The 24,450-nt window shown below is 37.7% G+C and overlaps 2 protein-coding genes across 3 annotated transcripts in view; both read right to left on the bottom strand.

Annotated features, from left to right (window-relative positions):
* OSBPL10 (oxysterol binding protein like 10) overlaps positions 1-24,450 on the bottom strand; it is a 492,302-nt gene that overhangs the window by 454,241 nt on the left and 13,611 nt on the right. The gene's annotated exons all lie outside the window — the stretch shown is intronic.
* TCAIM (T cell activation inhibitor, mitochondrial) lies at positions 413-22,563 on the bottom strand. 2 transcript variants are annotated; one of them, XM_021525880.2, is made up of 11 exons: positions 22,474-22,563; positions 20,472-20,547; positions 17,090-17,225; positions 16,381-16,534; positions 15,246-15,492; positions 13,959-14,081; positions 11,261-11,358; positions 9,546-9,637; positions 7,360-7,592; positions 6,722-6,853; positions 413-3,428 (listed from the first exon to the last, which is right to left on the bottom strand). In XM_021525880.2, exons 2-11 carry the CDS (start codon positions 20,498-20,500, stop codon positions 3,203-3,205), a joined length of 1,470 nt encoding a protein of 489 aa, XP_021381555.1. In that variant the 5' UTR covers positions 20,501-20,547; positions 22,474-22,563; the 3' UTR covers positions 413-3,202. The 2 variants fall into 2 exon arrangements, with proteins under 2 accessions (XP_021381555.1, XP_021381556.1); XM_021525881.3 differs by lacking the exon at positions 22,474-22,563 and adding an exon at positions 21,916-22,218.

Genomic DNA, 24,450 nt, shown 5'->3' with positions numbered 1-24,450 from the left:
AGGAGTTCTGTAACACCAGATTTCATGAAGAACTGATACTGTAAAATGTAACATCAACACCTGACAAAATGGAAAATGTTGTTTGCCAGTGCCTGCATCTCAAGGTCACAGTATTAAACAGCATCAAAATAACTTGTTAAGGTGATAAATTTTGTCTCAAGCCCCCATCTCTTTTATTTTAGCATTGAATTTCCTTCTGGCAGCTGCACTAAAATACTAAACCACTCTCAGAGGCTGAATGACATGATCTGGGCATCAGAGTTTATTGACTCATGACAGATAACCAACACACATTTCCAATCTTTGATCAGTTGTAGGGTTTCTTACTTACCTTCCAAATGTATGTTGCAAATTTCTAACAGTAGGAAAACTCAAATCTAAGCCAAATGATAATGATTAAAACAGCAAGACATCAATTCCACCTAATTTAATATTAGGATTTGTTTTTAAGGAGGATGCTTCTTGAAACTTCATACCAAATGTTTTCAGTTACTAGTCACAGAACAAGCAGGAGTGTTGTACTGGATAAAACCACAGTAGGTGTCAGTACTCATTCAAATATGTTTCCACAGAGTTGTGACAGCACTGTCTGTTGAACAGAATTTGAGGTGTTCTGCACTATTTAAAAACACAAGAGTTTCAATTCATCATCTGTTTACACGCTACCATAGTGACAGAAGATTTTCAGAGTTCTAACTCCTTTTTTTTTCCCTTGGCATATATAAAACGTTAGAAATCAAAATGTAAGTCTGACAGATTTAACCCATATACATTTACCTAAATGGATAATTCTGTTACTTTGGTGACAGTCTTCAAAATAAATCAAACATGACCAAATAAACACCTACAACATGCACCTTTCCCCCCGCACTGTTTTTCTGAATATGTTAAAAATGTAAAGAGGCCCATATGTTTGTAAAGGCAACTTGATCATTCAGCAGCAAAACTAACTTACAGAAAGTGCACTATAAAAAACCAGTTACACCCAGACCTTACACTGCTGAATTACTGACCTATACTCAACCTTCATTTTTATACTGCTAAACTTCTGAACAGTTTTAGAGATTTCAAAATGCATCTCCTTTAGACCTCAGGGAAAAAAAAACCTAATAGAAGAGGGAAGGCATATCCCCACAGCATGTGAGACAACCATCTCGCTGGTGGGAGGGTGGCTGGTTTATTGCACAGATCCAAGACCCTAGCCTGGAGGAACCATCAGGAAAGTAAGCTGCCATGCCACCCTTTGAGGGCTGATGCATTCTGCCAGAGGATTTTGGCTATTTTCCCTTAGTTTTCTCACGGAATGGTGAGAATCTTTAGATGCATCCCAGACTAGAAATGTTTTACAGCAACTACTTCACTGCTTCTACACTTAAGCTCAGTCCCATTATCCCTTGTCAAGCTTTGCCTTCTCCAACCCGCATTCCATGTCAGGGTCCCCATTACTTGTGGAAACATCCCATCTCTATTTCACAAAGGTCCATTATGTCTTCTTCTCCAGCCAGTTTCAGTTGTCCCATTCTGTGCTGCGAAGAGAAGGTGCAGTCACTGCTTTCAGTGACATGTCAGTCTTCACAGGATGGCCTCAGGCTCTTGCTTGCATCCACTCACCTTCCCTTAGACCTTTTATCATCTCCTCTACAGTCAAACTGGACAGCTGCTTCTTCCCTCGAGCTCTATAAGGGGTTATTAAACTCAAGCAAGAAAACCCCCCACTAGTACAGTCTTTTTATTCCCAAAGACACCCTACTTTCAAAGAGATGAATGAAGGAATATTGCTGGGCTACAGCTGATGGGACTGGTGCATTTGCTTGGCACAGGTTGGACACAAGAGGAGCAGCAGTGCTAGATGGACTGAGGGAGGGCATGTGCCATGGAAGTTAATTACTTGGAAGAAAACTGTCAACTGATCAAAATCTCTCCAGGCCTTGCCAGAAAATCCCCTGGATTGAAGTCTGAGGAAGTCACAGCTTCTCTCCTGATGTTTTAGAACAGACATTTTTGAAATCACAATGGGGTTTTTTTGCTTTGAGATATTAATAAACAACTCGACACTGAGCCATCTAACAGGAGAAAACAGAGAACCACATCAATTTCCCGGCTCAAGAAAAAATAAAAATACAAGGCAAGTAAGCATTTGACAATTCTTTTTGCCAGTTATGGTAAATTCAAATCCAGAAATGTTAAGCAGTTGGTCTTTCTCAAACAAATTTTGCTAAGGAGTAATCCAAATACCAAAATGTATCTTGGCATGTATTACAATGAAAAAGTGTTGACGTGCATTCACACTTTATTTCATTTTTTTCAAGGAATTAAGTACCAATAAGTATTCAAATGTTTGCCATACTGCAAACTCGTTGCTCTTACTGAGGAGTACTTATTCTTGCAGACATCCCAAAAAAATCAGTGCTTCCTTCCCTTAGATATCACATTAAAACTACTACTCAGGGTTTAAGTGTTGTGTATGGGATTTGCAATCTATAATAGTGTAAGTAAAGAGGACTGCCAGTATTTATGGAGCAAATGCCGTAAAACAGAAAGAGAATGACATCTGCTTTAAAGTAACCACAGACAGCGTAACTGGCATATTTTGGAATTCTAAGGCAACAATGTTGGACCAGCATACAAAATTCTGCTGTAGACTCCAAGTTAATGTACTGCTGTCTTCTGCAAAGGAGAGATATTCCAATGTTTTTTCCTTTCTTCTCTTTTTTTTCTAATTCAGTGATAGGTGGCAGTATGAAATGCCAGCATTGTCACCAGATATATTCTGTACTTCTGCATTCAATGAACCCCTTAAAGCAGCATGTAATGCCTGACTGGAGCAGTACACTCTTAATTTAAGATGATTTATCTTGAGATATTCACGTATATTAAAAATACACATGCACATTTTTGCAGACTTGAAATTTAATGCATTTTCAGAATTCACTACAAAAATGCAGTTTCACAACTGTAACCATACACTGGGACTCCTACAGTAGTATGGATAACGTACAGATGTCTTTCTCAGGACTACCAAAACTGCGCATTGTGCAAATTGTCTAGAACTGCAATCCTTCCTCAGCAGCAGTTGGAAGAAAATTTGTGAGCTGAATACTGATATCAAAATACAGATTTAAATAATTTACTCTTAAAAACATTCATATTTATAACCTCTTACAGAAAATAAAACAATTCATCTGATTATCAGATACATCCCTCAGTTTTTCCAGTTCCAAGGTATACACAGGTCTCCATCCTGCAGCACAGAGTAGAAATGTGAAATGCAGAGGTGCATGCCTTGTAGGTAGGGTAAGGATTCCTCCAGCAGCCGCTTACAACAATCTATCATCTGTGCACTGGAAACGCTGGGTTCCTTATACAGGCGGTCCAAAGAAAATCTTTCCATGGAAGTGTTGATTAGCTCCTTCTCTGTAATCATCATCCTAGCAAATGGAGACAACACACAGTGACAAACTTACAACTTCATCTCTTAAAACCCCTGTCTTAAAAATGCATTTCAATATATATTGAACATATATTAAAACAAGAAATACTGAAATAAATATATTATTAAATGCATGTAAACAAAGGTGTCAATTCATATACAGGTATGGTGGAGCTGAGATTTTTGTGCAGGTTGATACACGTGACTATCTCAGAAATCAGAGTGAACATTCTTCCATGACTATGGGCACTACATGCCATGGACTCACATTTCAAAACCCATGTCCTGATCTTTCTGCTCACTATGTAAAACTGGGAAAACATAAAAATAAAAAAATATTTTTAATGTAAAGAATGAAAATACTTAAATAATATTGAAAGTTTAGGTTTTAAACATAAAATCATGCTCATAAAATAATCTGTCTTAATTAAACCAGTACTCTGTGTGTCATCAAAACCAACTGATAGGTAAAGCAAACTGATGCATATTAAGTGTGTTACTAACTTTGCAACTTCAGAACTTTGTTTTGTTTGATGTGTTTGAACCCAATGATCTTAAAGGTCTTTTCCAACCTAAATGATTCTATGAATTTTAAATCCAAAGCTTGCAGATGATTTTTTCCTTCACCCCAGAGAAATAAGACACCATGTGCAAACTCAGAAAGAAAGAAAGAAAGTTAATGTGTATATTTAATTAATGCACTGGAGCTGTGACTGACCAACTGATGAAGAGACAGTTCAGGTTCAGCCAGCCCCACTAGCTCAGGCACTGTGCCATGCAAACATAGCTGCACTTCCAAGCCAGCCTGGCTGCAGACACAGCACCATTGCTGCCCTACAGCACAGACCCTGTGCTAGACAGGGGAGGAGCACCAATGGGGTGTGAACCAGCCCAGGAAGCTAAGCACAGACACAGCTAGTGAGACCTACATTTGCCTCACATGAAAATGCTACTGTAGGGCCTTGCCACTATCCCCAGAGCTCAGGTGGGACCTCTGTGTACACATGGCACTGAGCTCTGCTGAGGCCCAAGAGCCCAGGCCACTCTGGCAGTCAGCGATAAGCTGAGCCAGCAAGTTTAACCCAGTGCAAGCCTGTCCTCTCTATGGACTATTTCCATGCCACCTTCCTGAGTGCATTCCCAAATACCTAGGCACCAAGCTTTCCAGTTCTGTGAAATCTTAGGCTGCCTTGGAAGAATTCCAGTAAGCTGGAGAACTGCAGGTTTATTTTCTGTCACTTCCACAGGGAGGCTTGCACCTTTATCACCACACAAACCTGATACTTTAAAGAAGCACGGGAAGGAGAATTACTGCATTACTAGAAGACTGACATTATCCAAACAGATAACAGAACTTTCTAGAGCAGCAGCATTTGGATTTCCTTGTTCATTCACATCAGAATTATGGCCATTCTATGCTGTATACTGCATGCAAAACATTTAAGTCCATGTGCAAAGTACAGCCAGTAATCTCAAAATATCTTCCTTTATCTTAGGGCCTTTTTAACCACCACACAAGGCTAAGGAAAATCAGAAGGACATGAGGAAGTCCAAGGAAGCATTAAGTGGAAAATGAGTTTTCAGCTTTGATAAAAGACAAAACAAAAGCAGAGGTGATACAGAATGACTGTTTTGTATTTCCTATCACACAAGAACAAAAGAAAAACAAATTAAATCATCAGGCTGTGGGTATATAAATCACAGAATACCTCCACCCTCTTTCATATACACATGCCATATGTGATTCAAATATGCAATTTGCTGTCATTGGATATTTGGAGACACAAAATGCAAATTGGCTCAAAAAGTAGTAAGATAATTAAGAGGGGGGAGAATAAAAAGTCTATTGATTGCTATTAACATGAGATAAAGTTTCCCGCTTCAAGTATTTTCTCAAGTGCAGTCAGACACAAATTGGGAAGGAGTAAAAACCCCATGATATTTTTTACCCGATGCATAAAGCCTCTTCATAAGCTAATGGATGATGGGAGCAGATATTGTGACCCAGTATAGTTGTTTACTATTTCATACAAACCAGCAATCATCCAGCACACAAGATATGTGTCTCGGCTCTTACATTCCTACAACACAGTTACTTTTACTCTGAGGGCACAGTTATCCTGGACTGGTGTCTTTATGAAGTGTGGTAGTGTAAGGTTTTTTAGAGAGTGAGTTACCCAGATGCAAATGCATATATTTGCTACAACATCCCTCCCAAAATCTATAGACAGTATTTTCCCAGATGTCACATGTGGACAGTTATATAGAGAGCTATACAGTAGTTATAATTTATATGGGAAAAATTTAACTTCCAAGCTGGACTAGGGTTGTGGAAAAATTCCAACAAATCATGTCTACTGAAGTCCACCTGCAAAACATATTTTTACAACTAATGAGGTCTCAACAGAGCTAAACCATAGAGCCTTCAGCAAGACTCATGCCTAAAATAACTTCACAGGAACATATATGGATCTATACTTCATGTATACTGATGACAATGTGATAATTCAACAACTCATTAAAAACTTTCCATAGCGGAAAAAAAGACCTGCAGCAATGACTTCTGAAAGGACAAGTACCACACACCTGTAACAGTACTTTATTTAAAAACCCCAGTATTTCTACTTCCTCCTCAAGGACACAGATGGTACAAAGTCAAGAACCAAATTCAGAGTTCTGATGGATATTACAGACCATGGTCCTAATATTAAGTATGGTGCTATGACTCCCTATCATAATCACTATTGTCATTTATGAGAGGGTACCCACAAGGTGTTTCTCTCATCATTCTTCCCCAATTTTTTCTTGTCTTGTTAGGTACTAATTAATATTTTCTCAACAAACTGACTAACAACTAGAAATAATGATTCTCTAGTTGGTCTCAGTCATTTTGAGTTTACATTTCACTGTTTTTTTGGTCACATTTATTTAACATTAATAAAAATTAAACCTTTTCTTATTCATTAAGAAGGTGTTTTCCACCTCTTTGGAGACATAATTGTAAAAAGAATTATGCACTTTTGTCTTATAAGCAAAGATATTTTACTTCTGAATGATGTACAATTGTCTCTACAAGGTGAGAGAGGGTATTTTCTAATAACTGTCTGCATTCACTAATGCTGCAATTCTTTACTTAGTAAAGCTGATTGGTAAAGGTTTATTTTAGAAACAAAAGGTTTTTTTTTCACCAAAAGAGTATTAATACATTTTAAAAAATTCTCCTCCTTCTCCAAATAAAAAACATGCACAGATTTTAGAGAGATAAGTGTATTAAGACACATGAACACTTACTCCTCCTTTCTTTTCAAATTCTCTCTTGCTTCCTGTGCTTTGGCAAAAATAAACCATTGAAGTGCTGCCGGATCACAGACCGTTGGGATCATAAAGTGTCCAAGTTCATGTAAGCTTGGTGCATATCTGTCACTAATGAAACACGATGGAAGTAAAAACCAATAATTTTTAATGTAACTATTTATATAAACGGCTTTCAGAAAAAATTCTAAAGATAAAAGAATATAAATTAATCACTATCAGAATAATTGGTAAAAAATTGTCAAGTTTTGCTCATGAGAATAGAGAAATATAGTAGGCTATGCTTTTTAAAAATTACATTTCAAAAAGAACTGACAATAATACTCAAAAAATATAAACACCATCATGACAGCACAAAATTTTTGATTTAACCCAGCACAACACTCTAAACCAGAACAGTGAGTCCAACTTGAATGAAATTAAGCAGGATTTTCTTCAGTCTGATTCCTTCTTAACCCATAAAAATGCACTTAAAACCTTCAGAAACAAAAAGACCTTGACATAATGAAAATCTGAGATTATATCACTTTTCTTAGTGTGAGCAATAAGCAGTGTAACAAAAAAAAGAAAACAGTAAAAGCTCTAAAAGATTATCAACCTTCCCTGCCAATACCTACCTTTCCAGAATCATTTGCAAGCCTCGCAGACTGCGAGGATGAAAAGGTAATCTGCTGTCACGTAGTTTATTATAGAAAGAGTTCAGAGTCTCAAAGTACTCTTCTAGAGTGAACAGAGGTTGCAGTTCTTCAATATATATTACTTGGATGCCTCCCAGAAGTTGGCTTATCTGATCTTCCAAAAGCAGCAGCCTTTTTTGAAGTTTATAATAATTTGGCAGTCTCTCAAAAATCTGTGCATACACACAAACAAACATTTTCTATGTTACAGAGCTTTAAAGTTAATTTTAATAAATTAAAAAAATAACAAGAAACAATAAGAGAGACACTTAACAATGCAAACATGGAACCCAAGGGGAAAAAACTGAAATCAAAGAATACCATAGGTGAGAAATATCAAGTATAAATGTTTTGGGACAAGATATAATTGAACAAGCTTTTAAGTATTTTCTGTATTTATAACATAAAGGTAGCAAAAGGACGTAAAAACATTGATAGTCTCAGATAAAAAAACTGTATATAATCTGATGCTATATAAAACACTTATTACAACAGTTATAGTGGTAGAGCTATTCCTCATACAGTAGTCACTACCTACCATCTACCCTGTTGATATTATTTTAAAGTAGGTTTTCATGCAAAAAAGAAAAAGCTGCTACCGCAACAAGTCAAATGATTTCAGAACTATCTCTTTAGAAACTCAGGAGAACAGTACAATAGATAGTAGATAGCTCTGGTAGTAAGAGACAGAACAGCTCTTGGCACAATAAAATTTGGTCCATCATTTGCACTTGTAACAGAGAAAACCAGCAAAAATCCTTTATATATTATAGTCCTGACCAACCATTCTACTGCTTCCTTCTTCTAGAAATTAGTAACAAAAATTAATAGCGCTTAGGACTGCTTTCTAAAATGAGGTAGGGATTGGATAAATATGCTCTCTAGAAACTGACTCACCAACCTCATCAAGATTTTCACTGACTTTCTGTGTAACATTTCACATAATCTTTGCTGCATTACAACATAAACAGCCTCTGATTTCCAGTTCAAATACATACCACTCTTTTGTCTTCCCAAGCAAGTACCATCACTACAACTAACTACACATATTGTTCCATCTGCATAGCATTTTGTGTGGGTTTACGATGCCTTTGGAAAAACCCACAGCAAAGGTTAGAAAGTTGAAGCACTTATCTTTTCAAGAGGTCAGTGTTTATTTTAGTATAATCAGAACACTTTCATTGCAATGACTACTAACACTCTCAAATCTCAGAAAGTTTTCTATTAAATTCTGGTTTCTCAGTTTAAGTTCTTAGTAAACTGTTCACTCTGACAAGCCATGGTTCATTTTCCCTCCTCAGTGAAATATACAGGCAAAAATTCAAAGCACCACCAAAAAAAAGATCAAGTGTTAACTTTTCATATTATTCACTGACTGGAATACAAAAATAGAATATTCTGATATAATAGCAGGGTGAAATTCCCAACTATGAAATTCCACCAATAATCCCCTTCACGAATAAAAGCTTTTTGATAGAATTATCAGTAATGTTTCAGTAACCAAGATTAAAGAAGTATTCCTCAAGTGACATGTTGATATTGCTACATATTTAGTCTTTGGTCCTTTGCGTACAATGCTATCATTTAGGATGTCAGGAAGCTTATAATCTCTGAACATTACACAAGCAGCAGAATTGACATAGTCACTGAAGATAAAATTCTGCAACATCCACATTAGCTGCAACAGAATGGAGTGGGTAGGGTTGGTTAGTAGTCAGTGACTGAAATCATCAGTTCACAGCTTCCTTTAAGCCTCATATTTATAAAAGATCAGAATAAAATCCATTAGCTCTTCATAGGAATGAACTCTTTATGGATCACAAAGTATTCTGCCAGGACTCACTGCACGGACTGGAACAGTGCATAACAAATTAGTTTTCTTTATCTCTAATCAGAAGTAGTACTGACTTACTAATGAAAGCAAAGATCTAGCAAAGACTGTTATCAGTAACAGCACACACAAGATTAAATTTCAAATGCAGTGTACACCATTATGCTAAATGCATTAGCTAAGCGTTTGCTTTAAATCACTCATTGGTTATCTGCACCTATTAATATTTCTGTTTATAGTTTAAAAAAGGATATCACAGTAAGGGGCATTTTCATTTGATTTGAAATCTTCTTACTTTGGTCCAGTGATGGTGAACATCCATGGTCCCCAGCATTATGTGACCTGCTGCACTCATACCCGAGCGGTCTGTAAATACCACCGTGCGTCCTAGAGATTGAACAAAGCTCTTTATTAATTTGGGTTACTGCAACCATTCCTACAATTACTGAAGACTTAACCAGGCTGCTAACATGTTGCCAGCAATGTATTTCTGCCACACAAATGCACAAGAGTAAGTGCTTCTGCTATTCTCAAAATTTTGAAAGGTTCCTGAAAAGTCAGTTTAAGAATTTTTTTCACACAAACGTGACCCAGCATTTGCTTTCTCTTTGTTTGAACTTGATATATTTTTCTTAATTGGACTTTTTTCTTATGACTGCTTTTAAAATATGAGAAAATCTCATCAGAGAGGATATTCAAAGAATCTGTATAAATAATGTATAAAGTAGGAAACACACACTATATACCTGAAGCACATACAAATTAAAAGTTGGTTAAATAATTATGAATAAGGCCATTCAACTCTCTTTCTGAACCCTCAGCAACATGCAAGCTGTAAGAAACACTTGCACATTATGTTTTCATCATTTTTTAAAATAGAGGCAACTAAAAGGCTAATTCCAAGTGGATTTTTAGGGGGATAAATCAGCTTTGAGTGCGAGTATGTTTTTTTGAGTTATACTCAAGAATTCTTTAGGGTAAAAGCACAGGCAACTATTTATCAAAATAAGCTTTCATGAAAGTCTTCAATGTGATTGATGTATTAATCTACAAGACAAGGCTTAAGCAGAAGCTCTTGCTCTCAGAAATCAGCTTTCCAAAATCCCAAAGAAAGAGCAACACTAACTTCAAGGCATCTAGTCTGTCCTTGTACCCTAAGGCAACAGCAACTGTACTTGTATATTTACTGACAGGTATTTATCCAGTGCATTACTAAGTATCTTCAAAAATGGAGACTACAACAGGTTCATGAGACAGGCTTCTCTAACGCTTTCTTTTCCTGAGCATGCTAAAGATAGACACTAATTTGACATCTGATACAATTTAAAACTACTACTCATTGTCCTTCCCACTCTGTCTTTTGGCAAAGGATTAGGCGAACCCTCAAATGAAAGCCACTCAAAACTGGGTATCTGCAGTCAGACATAAAATGTGGAATTACAATTAGAGGAAACAGCTACTGCCACAGGTCAAACAGCTATATGAGAAGATTGGTAGGTCAGGTTTACAGAATATTTTAGTTTTTCCTGAGAAAATACCAACTTTAATACAGCCATTTTATGGAACACACATGAGAAAAGAAAGCAGCAGCATTTTAAGGTATTCTAGAAAATTATCATGCGGGTTAGAAACCTACTCACATTTTTGTCTTGAATCTACCATGGGCAACAATCTATTGCTACCTCCACCCTTTGAGAGGTTCAGTTTGGATTTTTTACTTTCATTGATAATATTAAGCCTAGTGCCTTCAACAGACTCCGCTTGCATTTATTAAGAAGTAAACTAGAAGCTGAGTGCAGTAAATAAATTCTAAGGAAAGGTCACTGTAAAAAATGCCCAGTAACTTTTAAATGTAAGTTCTCACCAGCTTTTCAGTAAGTCTGACAAGTTTGTTTTTGCAGTTCTCAAAAGAATTTGTGAAAAGAACTAGAGCTCCCTTGTCACAGCAGACCCATGCTTATTTCTGAATCAATACTATATTAGGATATATGAAACACGCAACAGAAATACCTTTAACATTCTCTAATATTTCAGGTCGCTGTTGGACCAAGCGGCCCAGACTGTGTAGCTGGCTACAGCGGTGAGCAATACCCCAGCTTCTCTGCCACCTAAATAAAAATGTAATTGAAAGCATTTAATCCTCAATATTATTTAAAAAAAAAATCACAGAAGTTGAGATGTAGCTCAAAACCTTATAACACAAGCAAAATAGCACCCCCACATTAATAAAAGCAAAGGCTACTCAAAAGCTGTCCATGTCATATGCTATTTGAACTGATAAAAAGCCTAAATAAAATTCCAGTGTTTCTTAAAGTGAGTCCCAAAAAACAAACAAAAAAACCCAACACATGGAAAAATAAATATAAAAACAAGTAGACAGAATTTGTAAATCTCTCCCCAGTAGGAAGGGGGTTAGTAAGAGAACAAGCACCACACAACCCAGTATTTGGTTTGGTCATGGAGCATGCAGTTTGTTTGGACACTGTGTAATGTTTGTCTAGAGGAGCAAATACAGTATTGTAAGGACATTGTCTTATTTTCTTTTTTTTTTTCTTCCTTAGCCCAAAACATTACGATGATTCCAATGGAAAGTTGCTATGTATTATTCATATTTTACAGTGGAATAATTTTTATTAAACCACACAAGAGCCAGGTGTTACCTTGCTGGCTTTAATACACATAGTTTTGACATTTTTTCCATCACAGACTGATCAGACTGATTGCTAAGCAAATTTCAAAAACCATCTAAATTGTGAAATTGTGAAATCCCAGTGTTTTGGAAAAATATATCTTTTTACAGACATCTAGTTGACATAAAACTGTCTCAAAGGGGAAAATTCCCATTCCTTTATTGTACTGTGTCTGTCTGGAATTGATTTAATTTTTTTCATAACACTCATATTTTATATTTTAGCTTTTATTAACAATGATCATAACACATCAATAATTTGGCTGTTGTGCAGTCCTGGCATAGTATCCAGGTCTTTACTTTTTCTTCCCACTCTGCCTCCCACCATCAGGAAGGCTGGGGTGGACAAGATGCTGGGAGGGGACACATCCAGGCTGGGTGACTCCTACTAACCAAAGGGATATTCCATGTATGTCACGTTCAACAATAAATGCTGAGGGAAAGAAGGAAGGGGGACCCTTATGGTTATGGTGTTTGTCTCTCCAAGCAAGCATTACACATGCTGAGGCCCAACTGCCCAGAAGTGGCTAAACACCTGCCCATCAATGGGGAACAGAGAAATTCTCATTTTGCTTTGCTTGAACCCACAGTTATGCTTCACTTCAGATATTAAACTTCTACCTTAGTCCAGAAATTTTCTTGCTTGCGCTCTTCCTATTCTCTTCCTCCCATTTCACTGGGGGTGTATGAATGAGCAAGTGGTTGTGAGGGTACTCAGCTGCTGGCTGGGGTCACCCACATCATCTCATTTAGAGTAAGCTAGCTGGCAAAACCTCACTCTTTGGGATGCAGAGAATGGCACTATGCCACAGCACTTGTGAGGCAATTTAATGAAATACAAGCAATTCAAATAATTATTTTCTGTTACCTAGCAATATCACTTTGCTTTCAGCAGCACCAGAGAGGAGCAGAAAAAGGTGGCAATTTCTTCATCTGTCCTAAACTTATACATGGAATAACGCCAGTGTCCCAGCTATTTTTCAGATCTCTGTGAACACTAGCAAGAGACTCCAGAATCACAGGTCATAGTGTCTTATTAAGATACTGGCTTGTCAGATTTCCAACACCCACATTCTTTTCTGAATTTTAACACGTAACTTATGGAAGATTAATGGAACACAATAATTTTCATTTTAGAAGCACAAACTATTTAAGAAAATTAATATAAGCCATGAATAAAATCAAAACTACGCATTTAATACTGAAGACTGATTCAGAATATTAAAAACTCTCACCACAGCACAGCTACAGAGCATTAGAAATTGTGTTCAAAAAACCTGGCTTCAGCTTAAAAGAAACTAAGGTCTTTTACAGGGTGAAAGTACAAAAGCATGGTTTTAGAAGCTCCAGCTCTCTCTTTCCCAATTAAAAAAATAGACTAGCCCTTGAATTAATCCCCCAAAGTTCATTTTTCCATTTGTGAATACTTTCACTGTCACTTTCCCCATCCTGAATATCTCACTTCACAACATCCGCACTCAAAGGCAAAATTAAAAGGGGAACACAAATATTCTGGGAAATATTCTGAATAATCAAGATCTCCAACTGCACTCAAGTCTTTCAAACAAACAAATCTCCTTCTCCAGAGAGTGAGAAACTAAACATTAAAAGAAAGAACATTTTTATTAAGCATTTACAGAATGTCATTATGTACCATGTGCAAAGTTGCACTTCATGGCTGGTCAAGTTACCTTTGTAGATATTAACTTGATTTCAGGAAATGCAATTTTAACCAGCAAAACATCTAAACTAACACATACACACCAGTTCTTTTTCTGTGTTTGCCTCAACTGGAGCCTACATTTTCAGTTACAAATAGGAGGTCTGAGAGCAGGTTGTAACAGGAAACTTTGTCCCAGTAGAACACTTGTTGAAATTTACTCAGTGCAGTAACACATCTTCATATATGAAATATAGCTGTTTTGCTGAAATAAGCTTTTAACATTCATAGCACAGTATTAGACAACACTTCCTTGCTTTGACTGTCTTAATCCAAGTCCAAGTGATCCAATTAATTACCTGATATCTGAGAGCTGGAGTTCATGAGAAAGTTCAATTTTTAAACGTTCTAATTCTTTTCTAAGCGGCAAACTCTTTTTCAGTTTTTTTACTGCACTTGCTTCATTATAATCTAGCCAGGACCTGAAAGAGGAAGAAAAATACTCAACAGTAGAAGCATGCTGCTGTATGATCATGTGAGCAGTACAGGTAACTCAATTCTGAGTGATAGTCTAAGTGTTTCAAGTCAAATTATCAGGTAAAGGGATTTTTTAAAAACAGAGAATAGAAAATGAAATTCTAAACACTTCACCTTAAGATATCTCCAAAGAAAACCTTGGCACTTAATATCTTTGGAGTGGCCTAAGAAATCTAATGATCAAAACCACTGACAATGTTAAACAGTAAGACTTGGATGTATGTGTAAAAGGCATATGTGACTTCAAGGGAGATCTTCAGAACTCTGTGATTTAATTTAAGGAGTTTCCACATATGTACCTTTAAAAAACCCCAAACAAACCCAAACACACTAAAACCTTACAAAAAGACCCCAAACAAAGTGATCATAGTAGACTATCAAATATGGGAGGTGGTACTAAAGGGCTAAGTTAGGTAACTTTTACAGAGCTGACATAAACATAAATTAAACAGGTCAAAGTTTTATAGTTTCTTTGCCAATAATCACAACCAGACAAACATGTACTCTTTTGAATACATCTAAAATTTCAGTAGGCAATTTTGTTTCTAGGAAAAGCTTACTACTTAAGAGATTTAGCCTTTGTTCATAGTATAAGCTAATTTTCATACTCTGTTGCAAACAAATAGTTACATTCTCATTTGTATTTGAAGCACAAAAATTCAAACTCAAGTAAAAAGAAGGCTTGACGCCAGCTGTCTATGTATTAAACAAGACTGTTAATACGTAACTGTGGCATTCCTTGTAAATGTGTAAAAATAAGTAAAAATATTCTCTAGCATGTTAAATCTCAGTTAAGTTCTAAGTTTCTAAGTAAGAAAGAAGAGAATTTTTGTCACCAATATTCCACAAATCTGAAAAACCAGATCAGCCAAAACTAGACTGACCAAACATGACTGCTGGGCAAAGAGACAAAAATGCTTCAGCTTTGCTGGCACTGTAGTTATTCTAGGAGCTCATCTGAACTCTCTGACAAACATGGCAAAATTACATGTTGGATAATAACATTTTATATTGTTCAGAATGTTTATTGCCTACCTTTAAAAAAACTCAGCATTAGAATAAGACCAACTTAGGTTTCAAAATTTCAGTTCAATGAAAGCATTACATACAGTAAAGTTGTTTCCACTCTCTGGGCTTGCTCTAGTTCCTCCTCAGGATCCTTGAATCCAGTAAATGAATAGTAAGTCTTATCCCATTTGATAGGTCTGTTCACTGTGCTTTTTGCTTCTTTGTGGGGCTGAGAGTTCACATTCAAACTCTGAACATGTTCTGTAGATAAACTGCAGGAGTTGAGAATATCTAGTACTGTGCTCAGGAGATCCCTAGTATGTAAAGTAAAACTGACTGCTCGAAACCCTGTAAAAAAACAAGTATTATTTAATTAAAATTATTTTAAATGCATTCCCAAGAGGCTAAAGAAGGCACAGGCAGTTGGAAATTATGATGATACTTTTATTTCAATACTCACTGCAAAATTCACATGCAGTTTAACTATGTCCCATCACTTAGCTACAAGACCTAAATTTCTCTAATTACAAAGTAAGCTTTTGACTTAAGAGCAGAAGACAGCTTCCAGTTCAAATGCTATGTTAAGAAGACCAGACATAACCCTACCATTCTCTTGAAAAACAGCAGGATTCTATTTTCTAGCATGAGGGTCCCTCACAATTTGCTCAAGTGTTTTGACTGTCAGGATATAGAATGTAAAACTCTTCTGTTAGGTAAGGCATACTGGTACTGGAGACAAGTATGTAAAGTTAATCCAAAGCAACATTCCAAATTTGGTAATATTCTTTGTAGTCTTAAAGATAAGAGACAATGAAGTAAATTGAAACTTCAGATATCATAAAGCTTATGCTTAGAGAGTAAGTTCCTACTGATTCTGCGAGTGCCCTGACATTGTGTAGTACATATGAACTGCAATGAGAACAAGGACTCAACTATTGCTCCAGTTAAACATGGCAATGGTATTAAAAGCAGAAATATTATCATTTACATCCACTTTTTTTACTTCCTTATACTGTAACTTGACCTCAGGGCTATAATGTCTCATTCTTTGAAGGCTTTTTAAAGCTTAAGATGTTTAATTACTTGGGATGGCCCCACCTGCCTGATGTAATACAGATTTTCATGGTTTGACAGGATTTTATTCAGCTGAAAAGTCATTATGACTGCACAAGGCACAAGCAATGGTCTGAAGGAATTTAAATACAGGAAGATACATTCTACACGATATAAAAGCACCTGAAGCACTGAAGGGTTCCTGAACATTAGAAGAGTTTGGTTCTCTTTCTCTTACATAAAAAGTAAGCTGAGTTGGCTTAAAGGAACGAAATCCTGGTTTCTGTAGGTTCTCCAAGTAACCATTCAGTCTCTTCAGAGAGTTTTCATTTACTTCCTGTTTTAAAACAAAAACCAAAAATGACAGGTGATGAATTTGGCCATTTTTCATCTAAACCTTTTTAATCTTGCATGCAGAATTAGGTTTCACAAAATGTCAGTTGCTTTTAACAAGTAGTTCATATTCTATTCATAGTTCAATATGGTTCATATTCTCAGCATTTATAATTACCTTGCATGAATAAATTTGTATGGTGTACGTACTTGTACATTTGTGTACATTCCAAAATCCACTGGCTTTTCAAGCTTAAAGAAATTAATTCATTCAAATATAATGCTCAGCATTTCAAAGGGATAAAGTAAAATGTATTATAAATTTGCCTGGAAGGATTCAGTATTTTCTTTATAACAATTAGAAAATATGATTAACAAATAAGGGACTTTCAAGGGACCTGTCCCTGCTAAAATTTAAGGAAGTGCATCTTTTTTTCTCTGGTACCAACCATAATTAATTCTAACATTATTACTGTCTCTCTGACAGCAGGAGAACTAGAAAATTTCCATTCTTGATATATGAAATATTTACAAAGAAAGCATATTAAAGTATTTTTACCCTCTCTTTGGGATGTTGTCCAAAGAAATCTGGATGTACAGCAAAATAGAAAGGTCTGAGAGCATTGATGGCATCAGCACCTGACAAAGTTCTTGACTGAAGAATGCACTGCAGCAATATCTTGTCCAGACATAACCTAACAAAGTAGTAAAATGTTTATGTATGATGCTACCAATCAAACAGCAAACTGATATAATTACATTAAAATGTGATAGAATGGAGCAAACATTTATAGTTGCAAGTAAAATAATTTAAAAGCGAAGAATCTAAATTAGGAGCCTGAATTCTGGATCTTTCCTCTTGGGATTAACAAAGCAGTGTTTTGACAGAGCCAATCCACTGGGTTTGAGGAATGGTGGATGCTAATGATTGAATAAGACATTTAAATAAGTACAGAAACTTCTCTCTACTTTCTCAAATATGCCTCAAATAAAAATTCCCAGTCATTTAGTTAAAATTGCTAATACTGGTTTAGTGGTAATTTTTGTAGACATTGCTGAAGCTGCTCTTAAAAGCTAACCCTTATATACCTCTGAACCTCCAAGTTCAAAAGCCAAATCCAGTATTTTTCAAGCAGTGCCACAAGAATATTAAATTTTACCCAGGAATAATAATCAAAATTCAGTGAAAAAAAGTTCTGAATTAGTTTCTGAGCTTCATACTTGTGTCCATTAAAAAACCCCTACTTTCCTGAACATACTCCTTTATATAACATATCAAGTAAAAAGACAATACTTTTTACCCTTTCATCTTCATTGAATTACAAGAAACCAGGGCTAAAAGAAATTTAATAGTAGAAGAAAAAGACTGTTTCACCTAAGATGAGAAGAAAAAGTTAAGTTGAAGTTCTAAGAAGTTCAGAAAGTTCAAATTATCAAATGCCTGCAATTATGTAGAAATTAAACAACAGTTCTGTAATGAGCATGCTTATGTTACAGAAGGCTCAAAAGGAAAGAAAAACCAAGTCTTGCATTAAAATTCACCAAAACACCCTGCCATAGCTCAAAGGTAATATTCAGGTTTAGCAAACTAAGAAGCAAGAGAGTATACATAAAAGCAACAAGAAAACGTGAACTGGGAGATACACAATGATAGGTTTCTACTTCAGCTAATGTCACAAACTAACAAATTCATCAGGCCAATTTCAGCGATTAACATTCATTTTAGTTTACAAATCAGAAGGGCAGGGACCCTGCTCTGCCAATGCAGTTTCACTCCTTACAGTATCATTCAAACTGCAGCCCTCAAATAGGAAAATATATGGCAGATTAGAGACAAAGCTGCTTCCTACTCATACAAAATCATTAACTTTATTAAATAGTTAGCAGGACTGTTTTACAGAGAGCTATTTATCCAGCATCCTAGACCAAATCATCATCCTGGACACAGACACATGAGACTTTCCCAACTGATATAATTAATTTAAAAAAAAAAATTTTAAAAAATCCCCAGATTTGTGCTCAGACAATAAGCAGAATGTTTTACTTTGGCAAATGATAAATGATAATATTCGAGTTGTCAAGCAGAAGCAGTGACCCTTACTTTACCTTTTTTCTGTCAACCTTCCCAGGTGTTCAATTAGAAAAATGAAAGCAGTGAAGACTAATTTTTTCTGCCTAAGAGGGCAAATATTTAATTACCAAATCTTAAAAGTCAGCTTGCTGAAAATAGAAGTTATTGTAGAAAAGTGGGACATAAGTCTCATGATTTAAAAAGGCCGATGGAATTCCAAATCTACTATGACATAAAAACAATTTTCATGCATGTAGATGAAATGTAAGATTAAAAAAAAAAAAGCTAAAATATATCACTGGCAAAAACTTCTACCTCCTTGTTGGCTGCATCTCAGAGACTCTTAAATTAAGACTAGTAACCACTACAGCCCATGATCCTACTCAAAATAGCAGGAGATGGTGAAATACCACAGCAATATAATGCTATTAGAGAGTGAAAGCTCTTAATGACAAAATCGTGCCACAGTTGCCCACTGATGCAGGAAAAAACACCTCTACTACTAGACTAGGCAAGACAGGAAGCAAAGCACTATGGATAAAAGTCCACTTGGTCATATGCTTTACCAGTTTGGATCTGGAAAGCACCAAAATAATTATCTTGCTGATAAAAAAAAAAAAAAAGTGAATTTTTCTCTTTTTTTAGGTAGCAAGTGTACACAAAACAGTAAAAGGAAAAAAACATTTCCAGCAAAGGAAAACAGTAAACTAACCAGTGACCCTTCTGATTGCAGTTGACTGACATGCAAGAAATTCACAACCTCATAGACCAAGGTGCTACGAGGAAGAGTAGCTCAGCTCTCTGTTCACCTTATTTGTACACCATTTCCCACATCCACGCTCAAACTATATTGCATGATGTTTCCAGTAGTTCAGAAAAGAAGTTCAACATAGCTGGAAACCGTTAATCATACTTCTGAGTTTCTTAATCATAAAGTTCCATCTGTTATTCTAGATGAAAAATGGCCAAGTATGGCTAACTTTAGTTCCCTTGTTTTGTATCTAAACAACACTGTCATGGTAGAAGGAAGGCTCAGGATTCCAGCCAAAAGTCTATTTTGAACTTGCTTAAAAGAGAAATGCTCAAAGGCCAAAATTAGTCTGCGTGACAGAAGGAAGAATTCATTCACTGAAGGTGAAAGACAGAACTCTGAGGCATCTTTCAACTGGAGTGACAAAGTAAGTGAATTAAAATGGATTCAGAGGGAAAAAAAATGCAAGAAAGATGTTTATGGCTTCACTCATAAGGAGCAAAGATTGTTCCAAGAGCTTCATTTAGATCGAAAGAGCAGAGAAAGGTTTAATATTAAAATCAAGGTCACAACCACTTTGAGGGCAGCGTCTCTACTTCACGAAAGACATGAAACACAATCTCTACTAGAACACATTATGCAACCATACTCCAAGACTGATTTAATTTATTGGTTAAATAACTCCCTTCAACTTCCTTTTTCTTCACATCTCTCCAAAGTTCAACTTTTTGGTGTATAGCTTTGGCACTGAAAAGCTCTGTTAAATTAAGTTCATAGTTACAGACGTATTCACACATTTAGAAGCACTAAGTTTTAATAACTCAATAATACAGTAATATGTTAGCTATCATATTCATATTTCTCATAATTGAGGCATTTTAAAACCCTCATTTTCTTGAGAGCCTTTTTAATGTCTCACTTGAGGACAGGCATATGTCCTCAAGGCTTTGGAGAATTTTCAACTGTTGATGCTCTGCTGAGAGCTTCAAGCTGTAAAGATGAGAATGTCAAAGAAGTAAGCATGAAACAAAACTACCAAACCAGTTTCACAAATATGCAAGTCATAAGCAAATGCTGAAACATATGCTAAAGGTAAATTAGGTCAGTAACATGACATACCTTCTCACGGTTCTCAAGCAGCAAAACATTTCAGCAACTTAATGGTTGAGCCAAATTTCAGCCATCCACTAACTCACTTAAAAAAAGAAAATAAAAAAATCCTTTTTAGAAATGGACATGGATATTTTCACCTGTTACTTACCAGTGCATTTTCTAAATCTTGGGTGATAACTTTTAAAGTCACAATAGTAATATAAAATTGAGCAAGCACACATAAAACTTAAAGCTTTGTGTAAGAATGCTTTCAGTTCCCTCTACTAACAGTGAGTCTTGCCAATATTATGAGTTGTTACAGTATCTGGATTTTAAAATGAACATTTAAAGGTATTCCAGTTAGGGAAAAATAACTCCTAAGAATTTAAAAAGCAAAGAAATAGAAGCTTTCTTTAAGCACTAACACATGGAATTCCATGCAAACTTTTACTAAGTCCTACACTCAAGTATTAATACTTTAAAATGCATGTGCCAACTACTTTATGGGAGGATAATATAAAACCAGAGGGAGAATCACTGTCATACAGCAATGCCTGGGAATCTTAATCAAAGGTTTGCTGACATTTATAAAAATTAATTGGCAATTCTTACCAATAACTTCTGCACTAGGCAACTGTAGGCTAGACTTTGCCAACGGGAGACAAACTACTTGGCATGTAGAATGCAAAAATACACATAATTATTAGGGATTATGAGGTAAGCTCCCTACTGGCAATGCTTTCAAGCATTTTTTTAATACACTTTGTACTTATCAAAATAACATGCCTGCTGTTTTAAAGAACAGGAGATGAACAGGTACCAGAAAAACATCATCTGTGTTCCACTACGGAATGACATTTCCTGTGCCTACTTTGCAAAACACTTGAAGTTTCAAAAATGCATATTACTAGTACCAATATGCTTAACCAAGAACCTAAATTTTCACTAGAGGTAGATAGCGGGAGGAAAAAAATATACTGAGCAAAAATATCCCAAAACATTCGGTAATTTTTGTCTTCTGATTTTCAGGTAGGTGGGCAAAACAGTAACCATGTAATTTTTACTGTCTGTAACAAGAGTCCAAATCATAAACTAAGTTAAACACATTAACAAGCTCTCTGGTCATAAAACAGTCTCCCTTCACTGTAATCTCAGCTTCAGGACTTTGGGTAGAGGATGGAAAAAACTCAACAATCTCACTTAATCCGTGGTGACGCTTTATATAACCAGACAAAAGCATCATTGTTTCTTGCTTTAAATGCTCTATTAACTGCTTAGAAATTGGTACACGGCTTAGCTGAAAAACAAAACCTACTGAGTTTGACTAAGCTTCACCTGCACCCCACCTCAAAGACAAACCCGCTGAAACATAACGAAATATGAATTATGCCGCAGAAGCCTTCGGCGCCCCGACGTCTGACATCGCTGCCACCCCCCGCTCAGCCGGCTCCTGTCTGTTTCAGGTGTTTACCTACACTTGAGGCAGCACGGAGAAAACAGCGCGAAAATCAACAAGATGACAGCGCTCAGAAAATAAGCTCGGGTGTACGTGACACGCTCGCTCCTTGAAAGGGAATCGGCTGCAGTGGTCCGAGCACGAATAATTATACCCAGCGAAAACAGAGCCCTGCTGGAATCCGCTTCAAGATCGGCTAAAGGCAAGGTCTTCCCAGAGGGCGGCGGAGCCGACCGCGATCCGGCTCAGGGGCCTCTCGCACCCTCGGGACCGGGAGCCGCCGGGCCGGGCCGGGCCGAGCCCGGCTCAGCCGACACCCGGGGCCGCGCGCACGTACCGCCACGCGCGTGCCCGCGCGCGGGCAGCCTCCGGCCTCCGCCCCACCGGCGGCACCGAGCGACGCGGCCCGGCTTCAAAGCGGACCCCCCCACCGCCCGGGTTCGGCCTCGCACCGTCCTCCGGCCGCCGTCCGAGCGGAACCCCCGCACAGGTGGGCGGTGGGCTGCGTTGCCTTTGCTCACGCCCTCCCCTCGCGGAGAGGCGCGCCGAAGACCCCCGCCAGGCCTCGCTTACCGCCGAGGCCGGACGGCGACCGCCGGGACTCGGCCCCATCGCCCCCGCCGACGGCCCCGGAGGGGGCGGGCCCGGGGGATTCCCGCCGGGGGCGGGCCCGGCGCGCGCCTGCGCTCCCGCCCCCTGGCGGCCCCTCCGCCGAGCGGCGCTCGGGGGCGGCGCTGCCCGCTCCCCCCGCCCCCGGCGCGCTCCGCGGGTCCGACCCCTCCGGGCGCCCGAGGGAGGCGGCCCCGGCCCCTTCGCGCCCCTGGGGCTGCCGCGCCCGTCGTGCGGCTACGCCTGCAGCAGCTCCGCACGGACACAGACGGGGAACAGCACGACAGAAGGAATGCTTGCCCTTCTGCTGAGGGGATGGGAGCATTTTAGCCAAATGCTTGCGTGCGCTTCACGTCGCCTTTTGTTCTGCAGGAAAAAAACCACCAAGTTGGTGAAGAACCAGGCGTGAGCTTTGCAGTCCCGAGGGGAATACAAGAGCTGCTTTCCTGCAGTTACACAGAGTCAGGTTGGAAAAGACCTCTGAGGTCATCGAGTCCAACCCAGCCCATGGCACTAAGAGCCACGTCCAGTCTTTCCTTAAACACCTCCAGGGATGGTGACTCGACCACCTCCTTAGACACATTCCAGTGTCTAATCACCCTGTCAAGAAACTTCTCCTATTGTCCAGCCTAAACGCACAGCTTAAGACTATGTCCTAAGATAGCAACTCTCGATGTACACATACATTTACACATCTGTTTTTCTTCCAAGGGTAGTTGGTGTCAAAATGCACCTGATACAGGGACATGGAAACTCGGAGCAAAAATGTCAATTGCTGCCAGTGGTCGAAAACAAAGGGAGATTAACTGTCAAGGACTGGCGTTATTTGCATGTAATCTATTGCGTTTCCAGCCAGAAAAGGTTAAAAAGATAACTGTTAAGGTTTAGGGACTATCTATAGTTCAGTGAAGTTTTAAATCAAGTGAACATTCTCACAGTCCTTGGGGGATTTTCATAATTTCCGTAATGTGCCGTGTGTTTTTCACTTTCCAATAGAAGCCAATCAGTTATGTAAGCAAATTGGCTGGACAATTATGTAAACAAAAAAAAAAATTGGTTCAACAGAAAAGTGTGCTGTTTGTTTCACCTGGAATTTATTTTAACTCGTTGAGGAATAAAATAAATTGGGAGAGGTCATCAGCAAGTTCCAGTGCCAGATACCAGCTCCACCTGCTTCGGTTACACATTTTCAAACAGAGTATCCTCATCCTGCCCCAGCTCAGTAATTAATTTCTGCTTTTTATCTAATTCTCAGCATTTATTGTGCTCATGGGAGTACTACTGTGGCTTTATCTGGTCACAATATTCCCTATCCTACCCAGAACACATCCCGCTAGCTCAGCAAGAGCTGCACAGATTTCTAAATGGAAAGCTTGTTCTATACCAGTTAAAATATCATCTGAAAAAGTCTGTATTTTGATGTCTTGAGCCCTAACAGAGAATTTTAAACATTCTTGCTTCTTAATTCTAAGTTGCTACAAGTGGCAACTGGAACTGATTTCTCCTTACTTGTTTTTTTTCTGGTTTGGTCCTTGGTCTGTGGAAGGTCAAAAAATAGCATCAGTTTCTCCAATCCTATCACATGCAATGGTCCAGAACTCTGAGATCGTGTCAGTATCATTCTGATACTACACATCATTCTAGTAAATTAAAACAAAAAAAAGGTATGCAGGAATGTAGACTCAAAAATATAAAGCTGGATTTGCAAAAAAACCCCAACCTTCTCCAATAAAACCACAAAGGTGCAAGATGCATCTGGAGTATGTGAAAGGAAAAGAAATGTGAATAATTGCTTATACTGTGGCTAAAGTTTACTAAGCTGAGGAGTATGACATTGAGACTTCAGTAATTAAACTTCTACTACTACAGCAGAGATATTTAATTTTACTATTTCTCCTCAAGTGAAATTCTTACTACCATCCGTTTGAATTCTTCAGTGAA

Source organism: Lonchura striata, chromosome 1, assembly GCF_046129695.1.
Source record: "Lonchura striata isolate bLonStr1 chromosome 1, bLonStr1.mat, whole genome shotgun sequence".
Lineage (NCBI taxonomy): Eukaryota > Metazoa > Chordata > Aves > Passeriformes > Estrildidae > Lonchura > Lonchura striata.
The sequence above is the reverse complement of the archived record's forward strand: the minus strand, read 5'-3'. Positions and strand labels throughout refer to the sequence as shown.

Bases quoted from the DNA above. Each gene is read 5' to 3' on its own strand.
- TCAIM (XM_021525880.2), bottom strand. From the start codon at position 20,500: ATGTTTTGCTGCTTGAGAACCGTGAGAAG. The intron at 15,493-16,380 runs GTGCTTTTATAT...GTTTTTTTACAG, and splicing joins GGAACCCTTCAGTGCTTCAG to GGTTTCGAGCAGTCAGTTTT. The intron at 7,593-9,545 runs GTAAGAAGATTT...GTGTATGCACAG, and splicing joins TTCACCATCACTGGACCAAA to ATTTTTGAGAGACTGCCAAA.